This window comes from Quercus lobata, chromosome 12, assembly GCF_001633185.2.
Source record: "Quercus lobata isolate SW786 chromosome 12, ValleyOak3.0 Primary Assembly, whole genome shotgun sequence".
Classification (NCBI taxonomy): Eukaryota; Viridiplantae; Streptophyta; class Magnoliopsida; order Fagales; family Fagaceae; genus Quercus; species Quercus lobata.
In genome coordinates, this window is record NC_044915.1 from 39,430,742 (window position 1) to 39,452,084 (window position 21,343).

A 21,343-nucleotide genomic window follows, 5' to 3' on the forward strand; every position below is an offset into this window, starting at 1 on the left:
TTGAGAATACCCAGTTTGATGAATGAAAGTCAAACAGCTTGGAAAAAGGATATGACCAAAAAAAGAGAAGTCCTTAACAAAAATTTAGAATTACAAAAACCACCCTTTGATTTTTATTACTGTCTTGTCTATGAAATGAAATACTCAGAAATACATTAAAGATGTTATCCTCTCTTCTGATTTGTAAACTAATGAGTTCTCTAAAAGCCAAACATAACAGTAAACATCCTAGGCATAAACACTCTGTACACCATCCGGAATTTGTGTACTGTATTCACATCAAACTCACCTACCAAATGCATTGTATATTGTCTTATTAAGTGTCTAACAGGTCATAAAAATGTTGGTATAGTCAACGACTGCAAGATCTAGCCTTAGTGGTCATCAAATTTTATGGTATTGCCAAGAGCCTTGTAGCTCAGTGACGGAGAACTAGGGTTCAAATCGCCACTCCCCTACTTGTTGCCATATTTTTCAAATTGCAATCTTACACTACGTATCATATTCAGTATCTATAATTGCACCCATCACTAACCAAAAAATAAGATCACTTTTTTCAAATCCCTCTAAAAAGCCAGATCTACCATGAATAAGATTTCAAATATTATGATGTGCTCAATGGAATATATGTTGTTCAAAGGTAAAAGTATCAAATTTCATGGTATTGCCAAGAGCCTTGTAGCTCTGCGACATTAACAGAAAACCAGGGTTCAAATCGCCACTCTCTCGCTTGTTGCCATATTTTTCAAATTGCAATCTTACACTGCGTATCATTTTCAGTATCTATAATTGCACCTATCATCTAACCAATGAATAAGTTATCACTTTTGTCAAATCCCTCTAAAGCCAGATATACCATGAATAAGATTTCAAATATTACGATATGCTAAATGGAATATATGTTGTTCAAAGGTAAAAGTAGAACAAGTAAACAAAACACAAGGCCATGGAATCCAGTGGTAATTGGCAGGAGCAATAAGAAGATGAATTTCATTGACACATTCCCACCAAGCCATGGAAATTAAAAAAGCATATAACAAAAGCGTTTCAACCCTAGCCCCAGCAGACCAATCATAAAAAAATGAATCGACATTGATGAAGCTAGGACAACTACAAGTCGTTTGAACTAAAAATTGAATGGAGAAAAGAGATATGGCTACTCTTTTAGGTTTAAGAGAAACAACTGAAGTGGACCAAAATGTTACCCTAATATGGCTCAATAAAAGTTAAGCCTGATGATATTATTGTTGGGTGTGTGGCACACGTGGGTTCCAGCCCATACATCATGGACCAAGGGTTTTTCACGTAAATCTTTGTGTTCTTGTGCTTCTGCTGTGCTTGCTGAAATTTATTGCTAGTTATATGGAATTTTTTTCCAACAATTATATAGATGAGATATAGATCGGGTAAAATATAGTATAAAAAAAAAGATGTCTCATGTTTCGTGCTCAAGATACGCCAATGATTAATTGGGAGGGAAAATAGGGCAGTGACAAACAAAAGAACAACATTATTAAAAATGACGTCAAACGTTTGGACTAAGAACAAAATATTATATATCAAGGATAAAATCTAAGTCAACCCAAACACAGAGGATGTAATTTACATATTACTTTACCATATATATATATATATATATATATAGTTCCCACAAGCGTTTGCACAGCACAGGTAACAAGACTATGATACAAAAGGGTTCACAATTTAAAAGTACACACTTCTAATTTTTATTAAACCATTCCTCACAATATTGCTCAACAACCCATTCACTTATTTCAGGCTAGTATGCAAGTGAAACCACCTCACAATACCACTCAACAACCTGTCAGAGTTTCAACATTTGATCCAATACCTTCAATCTACCTAAAATATGAACATAAATATCGAGAAGAGGAATTTTCCTTGTGCCTTTAGCAGTATCATTTCAGGGAGTTCTCAATATTGATCACAAACCGATACCTCACGTCTCTCTTTATTAGCCTCTCAAGAGCTTCATTTGCATAGTGAATTGGAATTACTTCTATGTTTGGGTAATTTTTATGAGCACTACAGAAGTCTATCATTTCTCGTGTCGACTTTGTACCACCTGTATTGCTACCAGAAACGGTTTTCATTCCTGTCAAAAGATCAATGAATGTTGTTCAATATTACACTCAAGCCTAGAAAGCTATCACCAACTAAAAGAGTTCTTAAAATTGCATTAAACTCTTCAAAACTGATAGTTTTCAAAGTACCTATGCTAAGGCTTGCAGGATGGAATTTGACTTCACTTGGGAATCCCACTAGGACCAGAACACCACCAGTTTTCAACAGTGACATGTATGGATCAAATGGGGATCACCAGCTGCAGTGTCAATTATAAAGTCTAATGACTTAGCCTCGGCCTGTAAATAGCATGCTAACAATCAATACAACAATCCATAAAGATAGGTAAACAATTTCAATATTGCTAATGTTAATAGGGCAACAAATGCTCTATAATCAGGATTGGAAAATCAGAGTGAGAATAATGATAAGGTACGATACTGTTGCTCATGGTTCAATTTCTTAAATAATGGCCAAGATTCAGAAATGGATATTGAATTAGGGCCTACTGATGTGGAAAATCATGCCATGCCACTTGTAAGACTTGTTGTCGTGTGTTTTTTTTTTTCAATAAATTCAGCTTGTTCATAAAATTAAAAAATCTTTATAAGAGAAATTTTATGTAAATCTACCTTCATCTGCTCTTGGTCAGATGAGACCACAAATTTGTCTGCACCAAGCAAAGTTAGAGCTTCCTCTTTCTTGGATATGCTAGTGCTGAGAACAGTCACATTCAACCCAAACGCCTTCCCAAACTTCACTGCCATGTGACCAAGACCTCCAAGTCCAATCACTCCCAGAGATTTACCAGGTTGGTTCATCTTGTGGCGTATCATGGGACTGTACACGTTGATTCCAGCACAAAGCAAAGGAGCTGCTGAAGCCAATGGATAGTCATCAGGTATCCTGAAGCAGTACCTGCAAGACCAAAACTAATCTATATATTATTAAAAGCTGAAGCGTAGCATTTAATGTTGTTACGCTCAGGTTGAGCCACATCAGCTACCATATCATTACCATTTTTTTTCCTGAATTTGTCCTACAATTTAAAATTAGTTTTCTTAAATTTAAAAATACTAATAAAAAGAAAATAATTTCCAACCTTTTGTGTTCCATGGTTACAATTTTAGATGGCAACCCTTTGTGTTCCACGGTTACAATTTTAAACAGCAACCCTTTGTGTTCCATGGTTACAATCTCAAATGGCAACCCTTCAGCTTCCTAACGCCAGACTTTGGCTTTCTAACTCCATCTCTTCCTTTCCTCACACTATATTAATACTTAAAAGCTAGATGATTCAGTTTAGGTATCTCTAAATCCCAGTTGCTCTTGACCTCTATTCTTGTGGCTACCTACACAATAGTTCAATGTAAGGATTAGATTAATAGTGTTGTTCTTTTTTATTGCAGTTTTTCTTTTTCTTTTTAATTTTTTTACTACGTCTTTTGTGTTGTGGGTCATATATAAGTTTTTATGTATTTAGGTTGGGCATTTGTACTGATATATAATTGTTTGTTTCTATGTTTAAAATTGATTTTTTTTTTTTTTTAAATGTTTGAGATGGTAGCATTATTGGTTTATGTAAGGGGACGATTCATAACGAACCGTAGCGGTGTTGGGTTCGCACGTAGAAAGGCCCAAACAATATCATTTGTAGAGCGTGGGTTTGAAAGGCTAGGCCTTGGTCACCAGGCGGTGGGTTTTTCGTGGTGGTCACGCGTGGTTAAGTTTTTTTCACCCCTGGAATCTTTCTCCTGGAGGTGGGCTGGGAGGCTCTGGTTTTTGGCCATTTTTCCCAGCCCTTTCTCTAGGTTACTTATCTTTCCTTTTATATCTCCCTGCGTTCATTGTCCTTCATCCACGTATAGGGTCAACCTTTCCAAGACTGATACTTGTCCCATCAGCCCATACCCAAAATCGTTGGGGATGGTTGTAAAGGTCAAAGAATACGGCTCTGTCAGGTTCAGAGTATTAAATGGCAGTAAGGGCAGCTTTTCCTGGATATTTTAGATTTTTTTTCCTAGTTTTAGTCTTATACCGTTTTTACCCCTCTTTCTGGTGGGACTTTGGGTCTGCCGAGGACTGAACTGTTCTCGGCTGAATCCCAGGGCTACCCTGCCGAGCTTGGGCCATAGCCTTCCTCGGCTTGGGCCTCTGGCCTCCTCACGGATAAATGGGCCCGGCCCATAAATTATTTGGGCTCCACAGTTTATATTGTGTAATCCGTGTGATAGAGTTTTAGTAGTATCCACGTGATATAGTTTTAATAGTTAGAAAATTGAATGATAGAGTTTTAATAGTATCCGTGCCTACAAAAATTCAATTGAATGATGTAATTCGTGCCTGCATAAATTCAATTTGCTAAGGTATTTTAGTAGTTAGCAAATTGAATTATAGAGTTTAAAATTCAATACTACACTCAAAACATGATACTTCTCCTTTTTTCTTGGTCTCCTCATTTAAGTGAATCCCTCTTTCATCATTGAAATCGATTTAAAATTTCTTCTATTCGCTTTGATTGTACTCTTGGCTATATCATAAAAGACTGTTTTTTGATATAATCTTTTTATGGTAATTATTGTCATTTTTGTTGTAGTAGAATCAAAATAAGATTATGCTAGATCTGCATAATTAGTAATTGTTGCATTTTCATCATTATCACAAGTTTAAGATAGAGATTACCCTCATCAATAGCTGCTACGTCTTCTTCATTGCCAAACTTGATCATCTTGACAAAGCTTTTATTTATCTGATTGTACCACATGTATTTATTTACTTATAGATTCTATTTGATTGTAAGATTTTTATGTCTTTTGATATAAATTAACTAGCTGGTATGCTAGCCAAACCACTTGCTTCTTCAGTTTTTTTAATCTTTTACTTTGCGTTCAACACTATTGTAATTGGTTGTCTCTTTAATGGAATGTTTTGTCTCCATCGCTATATATATACATATATATATATATATATATATATATATATATTGTTTTGTAGGATCTAAGCAAGAAAGAGTTTAAGATGCATGCTGTGTTATTCTCCCAAATTTTTTACAGCATGAACAACTTGTCATATTGAAGTAATTACTAAATATTTTATATCAATAGTTATTTGTTAATAAGTGTTTGATAACTTTAGAATATGAAAAGTTTTAGGTTAAATGGGTAACAACTTTAATTTTGTTAATTTTTGCTTTCTAAATTACTAATAGTGATTTATCATGTTAAATTGGTAGTTTATTTGTATATTAATCAGCTACAATGTTGTAATGTTATATATTTTTTCTTTCTAATTTGTGAGGTTTAATTCAAATAATTTTGAATAGGTCCTCTGAAATCAAATTCAATACAAAAGAAATTTTGTTAAGGACTCTGTAAGGCTAAGGGGAGCTTGAAGATAATACAAGTTTTGGCCTCATATAATATAATTATATTGTAAGCTTCAGTTGCTACAAGTAGTATTGTAGTAACTTAGAAATAAAACTCTAGATGTAACACAAACAACTAAGGATAACAACATTTACTAATATTTGTCTTTTAATTTAAATTATATTTTGCATAATTGATTTGCATTCATTAGATTTCATTTTCAGTAATTTTTCTGTGCATCGCACAGATTAGCGACTAGTATTCTTAATTTGTGAAAAACTTGGCAAATCCCATGAGTATAAAGCTAAACGATCACAGTTATCACATCAAATTATCAAATTCAACAGAAACATTTATTTAAACCAGGGTTTTGTTTTTGGGTGGGGGTGGTTCATATTATTATGTAACAGTGAATTTTGCATCTATAGGAAAATGAAGAAAGAGAATATAGTAGCATCAAAGAATACTTACCTATCATGAACAACAATATAGCTGGAATATCCTCCTTTTGTAATAGTACCATCATCATCCAGCCCATTAAAGGTTGAAACTCGTCTTTTTACGCAATTAACTTCTTCTTCATCGTTGCAGTACTCACAATCTCTACATGAATTGACATAAGTTCCTACTCCAACGTGGTCACCAACTTTGAAGCGGTTAACATTAGAACCAACCTCTTGCACAATGCCAACAATCTCATGTCTGGTATGCAAATATTACATTTATATCAGTTCATAAAAATCTAAAACTTCTCATAGTATACACAGTTTGTCCACTTACCCAGGCACCAAAGGATACTTTGAATCCCCAAGTCCATTCCTGGTCCAAATTACATCAGCATAACAAACTCCACAGTGTGTAATTTTTATTGAAACATCATCACTCCTTACGGCCCTGATCAGAAAATTTCCCAAGTTAATTCTTGACCAGAACAAACAGCATATAACAATCAAGCAATGCAAATTCAAACATTATTAATCAGGGTTCTCAAAATCATATAAGAACTCAGGCATAGGATCATTATTATCAACTAATGACATGGAAAACAACATTTGAAATCCAAGTAGAAATACAATTCTTTTTCTTAAATAATGACATCACCTATTTGACATTTGACAAAAGAGTAGGTTCAATGATTTTGCTACTACCTAGTGCATAGTCAAATCAAGAAATGTTGACTTCAGCACCCCCAAAATAAAATTTTTCGAGAAAAGTTGAAATGAGAACAAACACTATGAGGCCTGTTTGGTCGCTCAATAAAATTTGATGGCTCCACTCATATTTCTAAACACTTTTTCATGAACAAATCCAATAGTTTGAATTGGCAATTCAAGATTTACGTACCATCATCAAAAGAAATTTGAAGTGAGGACATTTCATGAAAGTAGAGCTGACTATGTCACAGAAATGGCTTCAATTTCGCTTTATTTTTTTTATAGCCCCCTTCAAGATGATGGATTTGTATGTTAAAACAATGAATATCAGTGTTCAAATTCATGGACAGCCATACTTTTCCTTAATAAACTATGAGTAAACATAGAGGCTTCTTATATATATACCTGCGGTTGAAGTTGTAAGGTGATAAAACGCCAGATGCATCTCTTGCTGCCCATCCAAGGCAATCTTCATTTGCAATCAAGGAGCTCATTTTTCACTGGTTTACCATAAAGGAATCAAATATCAGCTTATAAGTTACAATAAAATCAAGAAATTGACTTTCTAGCATAAGACAAAACTGTGAATATTGGCAACTTATATTTACTTCAAAAGATAAAACAAAGTAAAATAAGAGCCAAAGGCTGCGTATACCATATATATCATAAAAAGGTACTGTCTGACAGATTTCAGATTGAAACACATGAATTGCTACTCAGTTTGTGTTGGCTTACCAGAGAGAGAGAGAGAGAGAGAGAGAGAGAGAGAATATTACTACAGTCCAAAGATCCAAACCAAGTAAGTCAACTTTTAATAGGTTTGATAGTATCACTACGTATTAGTACGCGAATTCAAACTCTTGTAAAAGTCTCCCATAAATAGGTAGACAAGATGATTTCACAGAACTTTATCTTACACCCGACTACATTCGATCATTAGTTCTTTTTTTTTTTTTTTTTTTGAGAGTTCATTCGATCATTAGTTCAGTACCCCATTTACCAATCCACCCCGTATAAAATTAAGAAAGAAGCCGTTAATACATGATTTAGTTATAAAATTAGTGGTAGCATAAGGCAACAATTTTGCTCAATATCTTTTTATTGGAGGTGAATTTTGATTGCAAAATTTTTAGAAAATTAAAAATTAATAACTATGTCATCAATAAATTGTTTAAATTGCATATTTTTGTAGTTTGAAATAATGCATAAAATATAAGTTTATAAATTATATAGTAAATAATATCCAATTGATACAAAATTTAACATGTGTATTAAAAGCGTAAAGAATATGCAATTTAACGGTTTGATTTTCATAATATGTAGTAATTATTATTTTATTAAATAAAGTTGTAACCTTATACTACAACTAGTTTTATAACTAAATTTTGTTCTTAATACAATTTCATTCTCTTTAACAAATAACCGGTCAATGGCCAAAAAAAAAAACCAATCAATTAAATTATTTATTGCATTTTGACAATAATTTAAAGTACTAAATTCACGTTAATTCTTTCTTTGGTAGAAAGAAATTACGGGCACCCCGACCCGACACTGACGTAGGCAGTGACCTCCTCGAGATATTTAAAGCAAACCATCTAGGTGCCATCCCAGTCGCACCAATCAGATTCTGCATTTTTGCCAAAATCTATTACCTCTATAATGTCCATACAAATACAAAGTACATCATTGCATACGTAATAAATAAGGATACTGTTATCATGTGCTGCTTCATACAATGGATAATAAAGTAATCTTATAATTACAAACTATTTTACAATATCTTTACAAATTATTGACGTGACCAACTTTTTATTGGTTTTCATCTACACCCATCACTAACATTATTTTTTTATTTACCAATAATCACTCACTACATCAGCAGTTTGTAAATTTTTTTTGTAAAAAAAGTTTGTATCTCTAGCATTATTTTTGTTAATAAACCATACTAGAAAAATTTTGACACTACTTTTATAAGAAATATAAAAAGTTATCAAAAAAATATTTGTTTTATCATTTTTCCATAAAATATTTTTAAAAATAGTTCTTTTGTTTAGAAGATTCTAAAAATAGTTCTTAATTCAATACTCTTAGAGCATTCTTTAACATTTTCCATTAAAATAATATATGATCTTGCCTCTGCCATAGGAGTGAGTCTTTTTGATAATCTGCAATAACATTATACCAAAAGAGAACAAGAAAGGTAATCCGCCTTACAAATAAACTCAATAACAGGAGGGAGATTACCATTATTGAAATAAAAGACTGAAAAGAGATTAGAGCATCGAATTGAATTTGGCAGTTTCCTGTGCTGCTGCATTGTCCAATCTCCGAACCCAACTAAACTTAGTAGAACAAAAACTAAGAGAAAGACTACGGATGAGTGTGTTTAGTGCCACAATCGTTTCTACAATTTTGTCACAACTTGTTTATGAGACGATCTGTGAATAGTGAAATTGCTAACTCCTATAGATTTACCATTTTTTTTTTACGTCACTTACAACTCATGACATAGGCAAGTTGTAACCAAAGTTATGGAAATTGTTATGAGAGAGCCTGTGCTAGGCCCAACATTGTTACTATAACGGTACAACTTGGAGTTGTTCATGGGGAAGCTTTCTTCATCCACTGTGGTAATGGTGTTCATTCATCTGATTTGATGACCTAAAAATTTTCGGTAACTTATTTACATATTATTTATTAAAAAAAAAAGTGATTTTTGGTCATTTTTATATTAAATGCATGATAAAAAAGCTAAAAGTTAACTTAAAAAAAATTGTTAAAAGTTAGATTATTTGACATACAAAAAGTTTGTTTGTTTTGCATTTTTCCCAGACCAGAGACGTACGCTTAATCCAATTCACCTATTCCTAACTGTTTGAGTTTTTGGAATTAATGGTAATTTGCCATGGTAACGTGTTCTCTCTGCTTCCCAAGCAACAGCGAAAAATTGCATTCCACACTCTCAATTACTTATCTATTTTTGATGAATCTCATGTTCTTATCTGCAGTAGCCTAACGCACTCAATTGTCTCTATATGACATTTTTTGCTACATGTTTCATTTTTAACACATAGCTAGTTGCAACCCCGCCCGAGATGTGTAGGAATATCTTAGTATTTGTAATGAAATATAATATATAATTTATTTTTAAAAATATTCATAAAATCATATATTAGGATTAGTAATCTGTAATAATGCGTTTTTCTCATAAGTGAATTTAATTTTAAATATATTAAATTAAGAAATGTATTTTTTTTTTCCTTTTAATATAACCATTTACCAAACCAACAAAGAGCAATGAATTTTTTTTTTTTTCTAAAATAAACAATGTCATATTGCTTTCTTTTCTTATATAATAAAGTTTGTGTTCTTTATAAATAAAAAAATTATATATATTTTCTTTCATTTTATATTAAAATTTTCATCTACTCATAATGAGCTAATTTGCTAGTAATAGAATATAGGAGGGATTTAAAATTTTCCAATGATGACGGTTAGAAATGAATGATAAAAATAGAGTTTTCCCCCCCATTAAAAAAAATTTCAATTTATCTTTAATCTCAAACCAGTTTATCTCTTTTGAAATATACAAAGTAGGATTGTGATCTCTTTTCTTGAATACAATGCTTATCTTTGTCGGACATATATGATTCACTTGTTAGGAATATATGTCACTATTTTATGTAATTGGCTAATCTTTTGACAAAATGCACTTTACTTGTATTTGGGTAGATCTATGATGTATTTAATACTTCAAGAAACCTTGTTTCAAATTCAAGTGTTAAACTCATGCAAGTGTGTCGAAGAATCAAGTGAGAAAGTGCTGAATTTTAAAGCTCGATAGCTGCTCAACATCTCTCGACACCTAGCTTATCTGTTGAGCTCTTCAGTTGCTTCTTATCGCAATCTCGACACCTTTCGATAGCTAGGTCGATCGATCGAGCAAATTTCTGTTTCCTCGACTCCTGCTCGATCGATCAAGAATTACTAAGAATTACGAAATTCAGATTTCTAGATCTGATTTTCAACCCATGCTGACATATATGTGTAGGGTTTCTTTTCTTACAACCCTAAACATATATAAGGCTTATTTTAGAGGCCATCACATAAGAGAATATAAGAAGAACATATGCAAAAGATGACCGATGCCTTATTCTCTCTAAAAGAAGCTACTGCATCTTTGTGCCTTAGGGTTTTGTAACCAAGTGCTTCTTGATCTTCATTGTTGATGAAGTGAAGAACTTTGCAACCAACATCTTCTTCTAGTTGGTGTGTTAGTCACGTATTGAGAGTCGTGCATAATTGATTAGTTACGTACTGGGATCCATGCAAAAAGGGTGGCGTTCATATATTGAAGAGTTCAGAAGTTCTAAAGCGGTAGAAGGTTTCTGCTGTTAGTTCATCTACGGGGATTGTAGAGTCTAGGGATAAAGGTTTTGTACTAGATCTGAAACTTCTCTTTACTATAGTGAATTGCTTTTTGGGAAGGTTTCCCCCTAGGTTTTTTACTGTAAAACTAGTATGTTTCATTGGTTTTCCTGAGTCATCATATCTTGTCTTATTTATTTTTCCGCTGCATGATTTTGACATGATATTGATTTTTGTTTGTTTTAACAAGTTTTATTCATAATAAATCTAATTAACAACTTGGGTTTAAAACTTGTTAATTCTATCAACCGGGGTCTAAATTTCCCGACAATCTTAATACATTCATAAATATATATTGAATCAAAATATGCATACACATGAAGATGCTTTGCAAGCAAACAAAATGTGATATCAATCATTGCTTAAAAATGATTAATTAGACCAATTAGGAAAACAATTTGTTGTTGATAATCTATATAGATAATTTTTCTCTGTAGAAACTGCAAAATTGCCCACCAAAAAAGATTACAAATAAACAATTATTAGCAAAATGTCCTAATTAAGTTTCTATATTCATCCTTATATAATAATAATGAGAACACAATTGCAAAAGCTAAAATATGTGATTCATCGAATTATTTTTGTTAGACTAATCTTTACTTTTGTCTAAATAAGTGGCAATATATGTTACTTTTAATACAACTATTTAGAGTACTTTTTCTACAAAAACTACAAATATGTTCAACCAAAAGGATTAAAAACAAAAAAAACAAAAAAAAAAAAAAAACTCAGTAAAGTTTCATAGTTTAACATCTAAATGGATTACTAAAAAAAATCAAATTCAAACTTGCAAAACAATTAGTTATTAACCCAAATCAAATCAAACCAATGAAATAAAGAAAAAGAACTTGTGATTGGGAATTAGAATACCAAAAAAACATAAATATGTGTAAAAGTCGATACAAATTTACCAAAAAACACCATTAGTGGAAAAAAAATGGTTGAAATGATAAAAGAATCCACCAAAATAGTAACAAAATTGGAGAGAGAGAGAGAGAGAGAGAGAGAGATTATTGACTTTTTTTGTCATGAACAACTTGGAAAGAATAGGGAGAAAGGTGAAAATGAAGTAAAAAAAAAAAAATTATAAGAAAATTAAGATGGAAGAGGAAGGGATGAAGTAGATGAAAGGTTGAAAATATAAAAAGACAATGATTGAAAAAAATTTAGAAATGGTAGAATTTAAAAAGATGAAGAAATTTAAAAAATTTAAAAATGAATCTAATGAAAAATTAAAAAAGACAATGATTGGAGGAGATGAAAAATTGAATGAAGAAGACAATTGTAAAAAAAAAAAAAAAAAAAAAAAAAAGAAAAAAGAAAAAAAAAAGAAAAAGAAAGGATGCTAATGACATGGTGGAAAAAGAGAATTGTAAAATTTATTGCAAAACTTCCATATTATATATAGTATAGATAGATATGTATAGACATTTTTTTTTTATTCATTAATTTTATTTTTTAGTTATAAACATCTAAATTAAAGTAGATGAATACATAAAGACAAAGTTATATGTAAAGTTAAAACTGCTAAGATGAATGTGTAAAGTTAATCTATTTACTTTCTCAAAAAAAAAAAGTCAATCTATTTATATATTTAATATTGTCAACAAAATTTTGGAATAAAATTTAAATAAGAAATAGAATAATTATATGACTAATGATGTGGCGGATAAGATGGCGCAACATGATATTACTTTAACCAAAAAAAAAACATTGTTCCCACAAGCACCTGCACAGGTGACAGGACTAATGGAATATGATACAAAAGGGTTCACACTTTTGATTTTTATTAAACCACTCCTCATAAAATTGCTCAACAATGCATTCACTTATTTCAGGCTAGTATGCAAGTAAAACCATTCCTCACAATACCACTCAACAACCAATTCACTTATTTCAAGCTAGTTAACCACTTGCATGATGCAGAAGATCAACACCAGACGCTTTTATACAAGTAAATGCTCACCATCCAACAACGAAGAGCCAATAACTTTATGCTTTTGAGTTTCAACATTTGATCCAATACCTTCACTGTACCTAATATATGAACATACCTATCGAGAAGAGGAACTTTCTTTGTGTCTTTAGCAATATCATTTCAGGGAGTTCTCAATATCGATCACAAACCGATACCTCACATCTCTTTTTATTAGCCTCTCAAGAGCTTCATTTGCATAGTGAATTGGAATTATTTCTATGTTTGGGTAAACTTTATGAGCAGCACAGAAGTCTATCATTTCTCGTGTCAACTTTGTACCACCTGTAATGCTACCAGAAACGGTTTTCATTCCTGTCGAAAGATCAATAAATGTTGTTCAATATTACACTCAAGCTGAGAAAGCTATCCCCAACTAAAAGAGTTCTTAAAATTGCATTAAACTCTTCAAAACTAAAAGTTGTCAAAGTACCTATGTTAAGGCTTGCAGGATGGAATTTGACTTCACTTGGGAATGCCACTAGGGCTAGAACGCCACCAGTTTTCAACAGTGACATGTATGGATCAAATGGGTGATCACCGGCTGCTGTGTCAATTATAAAGTCTAATGACTTAGCCTCGGCCTGTAAATAATGCTAACAATCAATACAACAATCCATAAAGATAGGTAAACAATTTCAATATTTCTGATGTTATTAGGGCAACAAATGCTGTCTAATCAGGATTGGAAAATCAGAGTGGGAATGATAATAAGGTACGATACTGTTACTTGTGGTTCAATTTCTTAAATAGTGGCCACAGATTCAGAAATGGATATTGAATTAGGGCCTACTGATGTGGAAAATCATGCCATGCCGCTTGTAAGACTTGTTGTCGTGTGTTTTTTTCAATAAATTCAGCTTGTTCATAAAATTAAAAAAAATCTTTATAAGAAATTTTATGTAAATCTACCTTCATCTGCTCTTGGTCAGATGAGACCACAAATTTGTCTGCACCAAGCAAAGTTAGAGCTTCCTCTTTCTTGGATATGCTAGTGCTGAGAACAGTCACATTCAACCCAAACGCCTTCCCAAACTTCACTGCCATGTGACCAAGACCTCCAAGTCCAATTACTCCCAGAGATTTACCAGGTTGGTTCATCTTGTGGCGTATCATGGGACTGTACACGGTGATTCCAGCACAAAGCAAAGGAGCTGCTGAAGCCAATGGGTAGTCATCAGGTATCCTGAAGCAGTACCTGCAAGACCAAAACTTATATTCTTAATTTGTGAAAAACTTGCCAAATCCCATGAGTATAAAGCTAAAAGGTCACAATTATCACATCAAATTGCCTCCAGCAGAAACATTTATTTAAACCAGGGTTTTGTTTTTGGGTTGGGGGGGGGGGGTGTGGTTTATATTATTATGTAATAGTGAATTTTGCATCTATAGGAAAATGAAGAAAAAGAATACAGTAGCATCAAAGAATACTTACCTATCATGGACAACAATATAGCTGGAATATCCTCCTTTTGTAATAGTACCATCATCATCCACCCCATTAAAGGTTAAAACTGGTCCTTTTACACAATGAACTTCTTCTTCATCGTTACAATAGTCACAATCTCTACATGAATTGACATAAGTTCCTACTCCAACGTGGTCACCAACTTTGAAGCGGTTAACATTAGAACCGACCTCTTGCACAATGCCAACAATCTCATGTCTGGTGTGCAAATATTACATTTTTATCAGTTCATAAAATTCTAAAACTTCTCATAGTATACAGTTTGTCCACTTACCCAGGCACCAAAGGATACTTTGAATCCCCATGTTCATTCCTGGTCCAAGCTACATCAGCATAACAAACTCCACAGTGTGTAATTTTTATTGAAACATCATCACTCCTTACGGCCCTGATCAGAAAATTTTCCCAAGTTAATTCTTGATTAGAACAAACTGCTTTTAACAATCAAGCAATGCAAATTTCAAACATTATTAATCATGGTTCTTAAAATCATGTGAGAACTCAGGCATAGGATCATTATTGTCAACTAATGAAATGGAAAACAACATTTGAAATTCACTTTCAGGTGAAATTTTTAATAATTTCCATTAACTTTATCTAGTTATTTCCATTATGAACATGAAAGAGAATAAAAATACCTAAACAAAATGACACAATGTACAAAGAGGACGATATCTATGTGCATTCAAGAACAAAGTTTTTCTTTTCTTTTGCTTTTTTTATGCATGTAACTCAAGAAAGGAATCATCCATCATCATATAATTCTGTAAGTATAGTATGTTCTACTGCATTATATGTATATGCGAGTGAACTTGACTGTTAATCCATGCTTCATAGGAGATTATATGATCAGTCATTGGCTTAAAAACTTGCTTGGCAACACATTTTTGGGATTTAAAATAATAAAAATAATATAAAGTGGGGGTAAAAGCAAGAGTATAAGATCTGCAAGGCATGCTCAAAGAAACAATATGCAAATATAAATTCTTTTCTTTTTCTTAGAAAATGACATCAACTATTTGACATTTGAGAAAAGTTGAGGCCTGTTTGATCCTTCAATAAAGTTTGAGGCCTCCACTCATATTTCTAAACACTTTTTCATGAACAAATCCAATATTTTGAATTGGCAAATGGACCATCATCAAAAGTAATTTGAAGTGAGGGCATTTCATGAAAGTAGAACAGAATATGTTACAGAGATGGCTTCAATTTTGTTTTATTTTTTTTATAGCCCCCTTCAAGATGATGGATTTGTATGTTAAAACAATGAAGGGCAAGTGTTTCCTTAATAAATAACGTGTAAACATAGAGGCTTCTTTTTTTCCTTCCTTTAAAGACGAGTAATCTTTTTTTTTTACCCCTAAAAAAAATTGAACTAAATATATACCTGCGGTTGAAGCTGTAAGGTGATAAAAAGCCAGATGCATCTCTTGCTGCCCATCCAAGACAATCTTCATTTGCACTCAAGGAGCTCATTGTTCACTGGTCTACCATAATGGAATCAAATATCATCTTATAAGACATGTAACACAGTGAATATTGGCACCATATATTACTTCAAATCATAGCCTGAACAAGTTATATTCAAATAAAACAAAAGGTAATGACTGTAACAGATTACAGATTGAAACACATGAATTGCTACTAAGTTTATGTTGACTTACATGAAAGAGAAAGAGAATATACTTCAAAGTTCAAAGACCAAAGACCAATCCAAGCCGTAAGACTAACTAAACAGGTTTGATAGTTCAGTAGGTGAATGAAATCAACCTCTTAGTCTCCTATTTGTAGGTAGACAAAATGATTCCACAGCTCCTTACCTTACACCCGACTACATACAATCATTAGTTCAGTAATCCATTTACCAGTCCACCTATAAATTATCAAAGAACCATCACTATATTACTATTTTATTAAACAAAGAACAAATCAATCATATTGTTTATTGGATTATGATAATAATCACCTCCACACCACTGGTAGCGCAGCCCCAGTAATTTATAGTACTAAATTTCACCTTATTAATTCTTTAGTACAAAGAAATTAAGGGCACATTGACGTAGGCAGTGACATCCTTGAACTTTTATGATAAGAGAAATAATGACAAATGCCCTTAGGGTATAAGGTATTGGTCAATAATCCATTTAAATAAAAAAATTTATAAGAAAAGAAAAAAAAATTAATATTTTGACAGTTTTTTTATTTTCCATAAAAGTGATGTAAAAAATTTCATAAAATAAATTATTAATCATTACCTTAAAAACACTCGTTAATATAACCTTTAGGTAAACCTTCTAGGTGGTCGTCCCACCAATCAGATTCAGCTTATATACAAATTAAGATTATCCTCATGACTTCAAGTTGAGTTTTGTTGTTTTGTGAGGTGTACAAAATTGTGTGGATTAGAGTGTCCATAATAATAAACACACAAAATTTTAAATTAATACAATACGTAATTATATTAACTAGAGGTTTTGTTAATGGATAAACTTAAAATATTTGTTAAAGGACTATTTAAGAAAAAAAATTGATACAATTTTTAAGAAAAATGTAAAAAATAAAAAATAAAAAAATAAAATTTATGAAAAGTTTCTAAATTTTTTTTTTTTTTTTTCTCCTTACATTAATAAATGATTCTGACACTTGCCCATTTCTCCAAAGGTGAGAGCCCATGCTGGGCCCAAGACCTTTGGTACAACTAGAAATTATTTTTTATTCTTGATCAAGGATTCAAGGTACAACTAGAAGTTTTGAGACTATACTTTCTCCACGCACTCACATACACAGTCGGACATTATATCCATTATGGTAATGGTTATCATTCATTAATAGTTTTAAGTTTTTGTGATTAACAGTAATTTGTCATGGCAACATCAAGAAATTATTCACTCCTAAGGGTGAGTCTTCCCTCCTCTCAATGACTCGGTTCCAAAACCAGGTTATCTTACAGCTCCTTTCATTTGACAACGAAATACATACTTTTCAATTCTTGTTTACAAATAAAATAGTGAATGCACTCTGTAACTGGGAAAAAATAAGAAGAAACCACCGACCCCCCACCGACCCCATTTGCTCCCAACCACTCAATTCAAAATATCTCTTTTCACTCTTTGGCCGGCCACACATTATTTGTTCTTCTTTTCTTTTCTTTTTCTCTCAACACAATGCACGCACTCATCCTCTCCGTCACTGTCCCACCGGTACACTCCACACCACCGTATACTGCATTTTTCTGGCAAGGATCACTGAAAACTTCATAGGAAAAGTTAAGGCTCACCCATCTCTACTATTTGAGGAAAAAAATTTCTAATCTTTTTATGGGTATTATACTTTTGCTAGAGGTTATTTTTTATCAAAGCTTTAATAACAAAACTCATGTGATTTATGAGCATTGGGAGTAACATTTATATGTTTATATGTATGGGTTTTACATTAATGGAATTATTTGACTTTGAATTTTATGGATCTGTGCTTGAATTTGTGCTATTGTGTTGCTGATATTGTGCTTATGTTTAAATGGGTTTGTGTTCTTGAGTTTGTTCTTCTGTGTTTTTAAGCTTGTGCTTTTGTGTTCCTTGAATGGATTTAGTGTTAAATTTGGGTTAATTTTGTTGAAAGAGAGTAGATTTATGGATTTGTGTTCTTATATTTTGGAGCATATTGTGTTTGTATTGTCCGTATATTGTGTTTGATTTTAAATTTTTTGAGTGTGTATAATTTTTAATTTTGTTGATTTGAATTTTGAATTTATTGGGGAAAAAAAACTTAGATTAAAAATAAATAAAAAAATCCTATAGCCGCGTTTTAAACGCAGGCTATAACCGCAGTTATAAATGCGTTTCAAAAAGAGTCTATATCCACGTTTCAAAAACGCAGCTATAGGCCTGCGGGTCTATAACCACGTTTTTATAACCGTGACTAAAGGTCAGACCTATAGTCACATTTATTAACCGCGGCTATAGACTGCTCAATTGTAGCACTTATTAGTCACGACTATAGAGAGAGCATCATACGGAATCAATCCATTGCTGTGATTTTTTTTTTCTTTTAAGGTTGAATGATTATGTATTTAAATTTAATTGGAAAGCCTAAAGTAAGTTACCTAAAAAATTATATGTAAATTTTGCCTTCTAATAAAAAGTCTCTCCCCAACTCAATTTCACTAAGTAGAGTTAATATTTTGATTATTTTGATGGGGAATGGGCTGGCTCTCATGTGATTAGTGTCTTTTAGAGTACTTGCTTTCAAGCTTAAGAAGTCAGAATTTTTCTTTTCTTTTCTAATGCTGTATTGGATTTTTTTTTTTTTTTTTTTTTTTTTTACAAATTCTTTTTATTGCGCATGAAAGTTATGTTTTTATTTAAATTTCGTTTGGTCCTGTCATAGTACATTAGTACTATTGTCTATTCTCGCATAAAATTTGCTCAAAAACTGTCCAAAAAAAAAAAAAATTTTGCTCAAAAACGTTGCGTCTAAAGAGGTGAGGCATTTGAAAGAATAACATATTGAGAAGAATCAATAGCTCTTTTTCTTTCAAGATTTACTCTCTAATTTACACTTGGAATCAACAATGTATAGTCAATTGGAATGAGACTTCGATTCATTAACATCTTTAAAGATGAGTAATCATTTTTTTTTTTTTACCCCTAAAAAAAATTGAACTAAATATATACCTGCGGTTGAAGCTGTAAGGTGATAAAAAGCCAGATGCATCTCTTGCTGCCCATCCAAGACAATCTTCATTTGCACTCAAGGAGCTCATTGTTCACTGGTTTACCATAAAGGATTCAATTATCATCTTATAAGACATGTAACACAGTGAATATTGGCACCATATATTACTTCAAATCATAGCCTGAACAAGTTATATTCAAATAAAGCAAAAGGTAATGACTGTAACAGATTACAGATTGAAATACATGAATTGCTACTAAGTTTGTGTTGACCTACATGAAAGAGAGAGAGAATATATTTCAAAGTTCAGAGACCAAATACATGAGTTTGTGTTAACTAAACAGGTTTGACAGTTTAGTAACTCAATGAAATCAACCTCTTAGTCTCCTAGTTGTAGGTAGACAAAATGATTCCACAGCTCTTTACCTTACACCCGACCACATTCGATCATTTTCACATTATTAATTCTTTAGTACAAAGAAATTAAGGGCACATTGATGTAGGCAGTGACATCCTTGAATTTTTTTAAGGTAAACCTCTTACAGGTGGTCGTCCCACCAATCAGATTCAGCTTGCATACAAATTAAGATTATCCTCATGCCTTCAAGTTGATCAGTTTTGTTGTTTTGTGACGTGTGTACAAAAAATAATAAACACACTGATCTTTAAATTAATATAATATATAATTATATTGACTAAAAGTTTGTTTGAATACCACTTATTTTATTGAAACTAAAAATTTATTACTGAAAGTATTGTAAATAAAAATAAAAGTTAGTTGAAATAGCACAGTAGAGCCCATAAATAGTATCAAAAAGTGCAATAAAACCTATAAATAGTAGTAAAAATAAGCTAAATAGTAAAATAATTTATAATTTTCATCCAAATCCAAACGCACACTAAGGTTCTTGTTAATAGATACACTTAGAATATTTGTTAATGGACTATTTAAAAAAAAAAATTGATACAATTTTCATGAAAAATATAAAAAAACTATAAATAAATTAAAATTAAAATTATATAATTTTTTCCTTCTTGAAAAGTTTCTAAATTTTTTTTTTCTCCTTACATTAATAAATGATTCTGACACTTTGCCCATTTCTCCAAAGGTGAGAGCCCATGCTGGGCCCAAGACCTTTGGTACAACTACAAGTTTTTTTTTTTTATTTTTTTTTTTCTCCTTACATTATGTTTTTATTTTTGATCAAGGTACCACTAGAAGTTTTAAGACTATGCTTTGTCCACGCACTCACATCCACAGTCGGACATTATATCCATTATGTTAATGGTTTTCATTCATTAATAGTTTTAAGTTTTTGTGATTATCATCAACTAGTCATATATTCACGCGATACGTAAGAATATACAACTATCCATTATGTTAATGATTTTCATTCATTAATAGTTTTAAGTTTTTGTGATTATCATCAACTAGTCACATATTCACGCGATATGTAAGAATATACAACTATTTTACAACATGATATAATGTATGATTTATTCTATAAAACGTACTAGAAATATTATTTTTAAAATTATTTTTCATCTCTTCATCTCTACAAATATATCATTCTATTATTTTGAGTTTTCTTAAAAATAATAATAAAAAATAAAAATAAAAATAAAAACTTAGGTACATTTGATTGATATTATTCCTTTTTTTTTTTTTTTTGAGATAAAAGATAGAAATAGTATTCTTTTTTCAAGTGATCTATATTATTCAAACTTGTGTATAGTGTTATGGTTTTTTTTTTTTTTTCTACAACTAAAATTTTTGAGTTCCAAAATTAATTATTTCATGATAAACAAACCTCATCACAAATTTACAATTGATATTATTCAAATAATTTATAGAGACATTCAAATACATAATCATCTTACTTCTAAAATATCTAAAAATTAACTCAAACCAAAACTATAAGAGGGATAGAGAGTACATGTGATAAATAACTCAAAAAACACACCACCAAAGTGTATCATCCAAAAGAAGAGACACAAAAAAAAACAAAAAACAAAAAATTCATCAATCTAAAATAGAGTTGCAAGAAAGAATTAATAATAGAGAGAGAGAGAGAGAGAGAGAGAGAGAGAACAATCACTTTTTTGGAAGAGAATATGAGACAAATAACAAAATTATATAAAAGAAAATGAGTAGAAGAATATTTAAAAGAAAATGTATATTATAAATACCAAA

General features: G+C 31.6%; 1 protein-coding gene and 1 pseudogene across 5 annotated transcripts; both read right to left on the reverse strand.

Annotated features, from left to right (window-relative positions):
- Window positions 1–1,650: 1,650 nt before the first annotated feature.
- LOC115972312 lies at window positions 1,651–7,429 on the reverse strand (annotated as a pseudogene). The gene is made up of 7 exons (XR_004087461.1): window positions 7,340–7,429; window positions 7,010–7,104; window positions 6,231–6,344; window positions 5,922–6,152; window positions 2,718–3,003; window positions 2,235–2,384; window positions 1,651–2,116 (listed from the first exon to the last, which is right to left on the reverse strand). The product of XR_004087461.1 is annotated as a probable cinnamyl alcohol dehydrogenase 1 (transcript).
- A 5,360-nt stretch (window positions 7,430–12,789) lies between these two features.
- Window positions 12,790–19,237, reverse strand: LOC115972313 (probable cinnamyl alcohol dehydrogenase 1). 4 transcript variants are annotated; one of them, XM_031092554.1, is made up of 7 exons: window positions 16,140–16,306; window positions 15,863–15,957; window positions 14,750–14,863; window positions 14,443–14,673; window positions 13,920–14,205; window positions 13,441–13,591; window positions 12,790–13,322 (listed from the first exon to the last, which is right to left on the reverse strand). In XM_031092554.1, the coding sequence occupies exons 2-7, from the start codon at window positions 15,949–15,951 to the stop codon at window positions 13,126–13,128; spliced, it is 1,068 nt and encodes a 355-aa protein (XP_030948414.1). In that variant the 5' UTR covers window positions 15,952–15,957; window positions 16,140–16,306; the 3' UTR covers window positions 12,790–13,125. The 4 variants fall into 4 exon arrangements, with proteins under 4 accessions (XP_030948414.1, XP_030948415.1, XP_030948417.1 ...); XM_031092555.1 differs by having other exon boundaries at window positions 15,863–15,962; window positions 16,140–16,232; XM_031092557.1 differs by lacking the exons at window positions 15,863–15,957; window positions 16,140–16,306 and adding an exon at window positions 19,149–19,237.
- Window positions 19,238–21,343: the final 2,106 nt, after the last annotated feature.

Bases quoted from the DNA above. Each gene is read 5' to 3' on its own strand.
- LOC115972313 (XM_031092557.1), bottom strand. From the start codon at position 19,237: ATGAGCTCCTTGAGTGCAAATGAAGATTGTCTTGGATGGGCAGCAAGA. The intron at 14,864-19,148 runs GTATATATTTAG...TTTTCTGATCAG, and splicing joins CCTTACAGCTTCAACCGCAG to GGCCGTAAGGAGTGATGATG. The intron at 13,323-13,440 runs GTACTTTGACAA...ATCTTTCGACAG, and splicing joins TCCTGCAAGCCTTAACATAG to GAATGAAAACCGTTTCTGGT.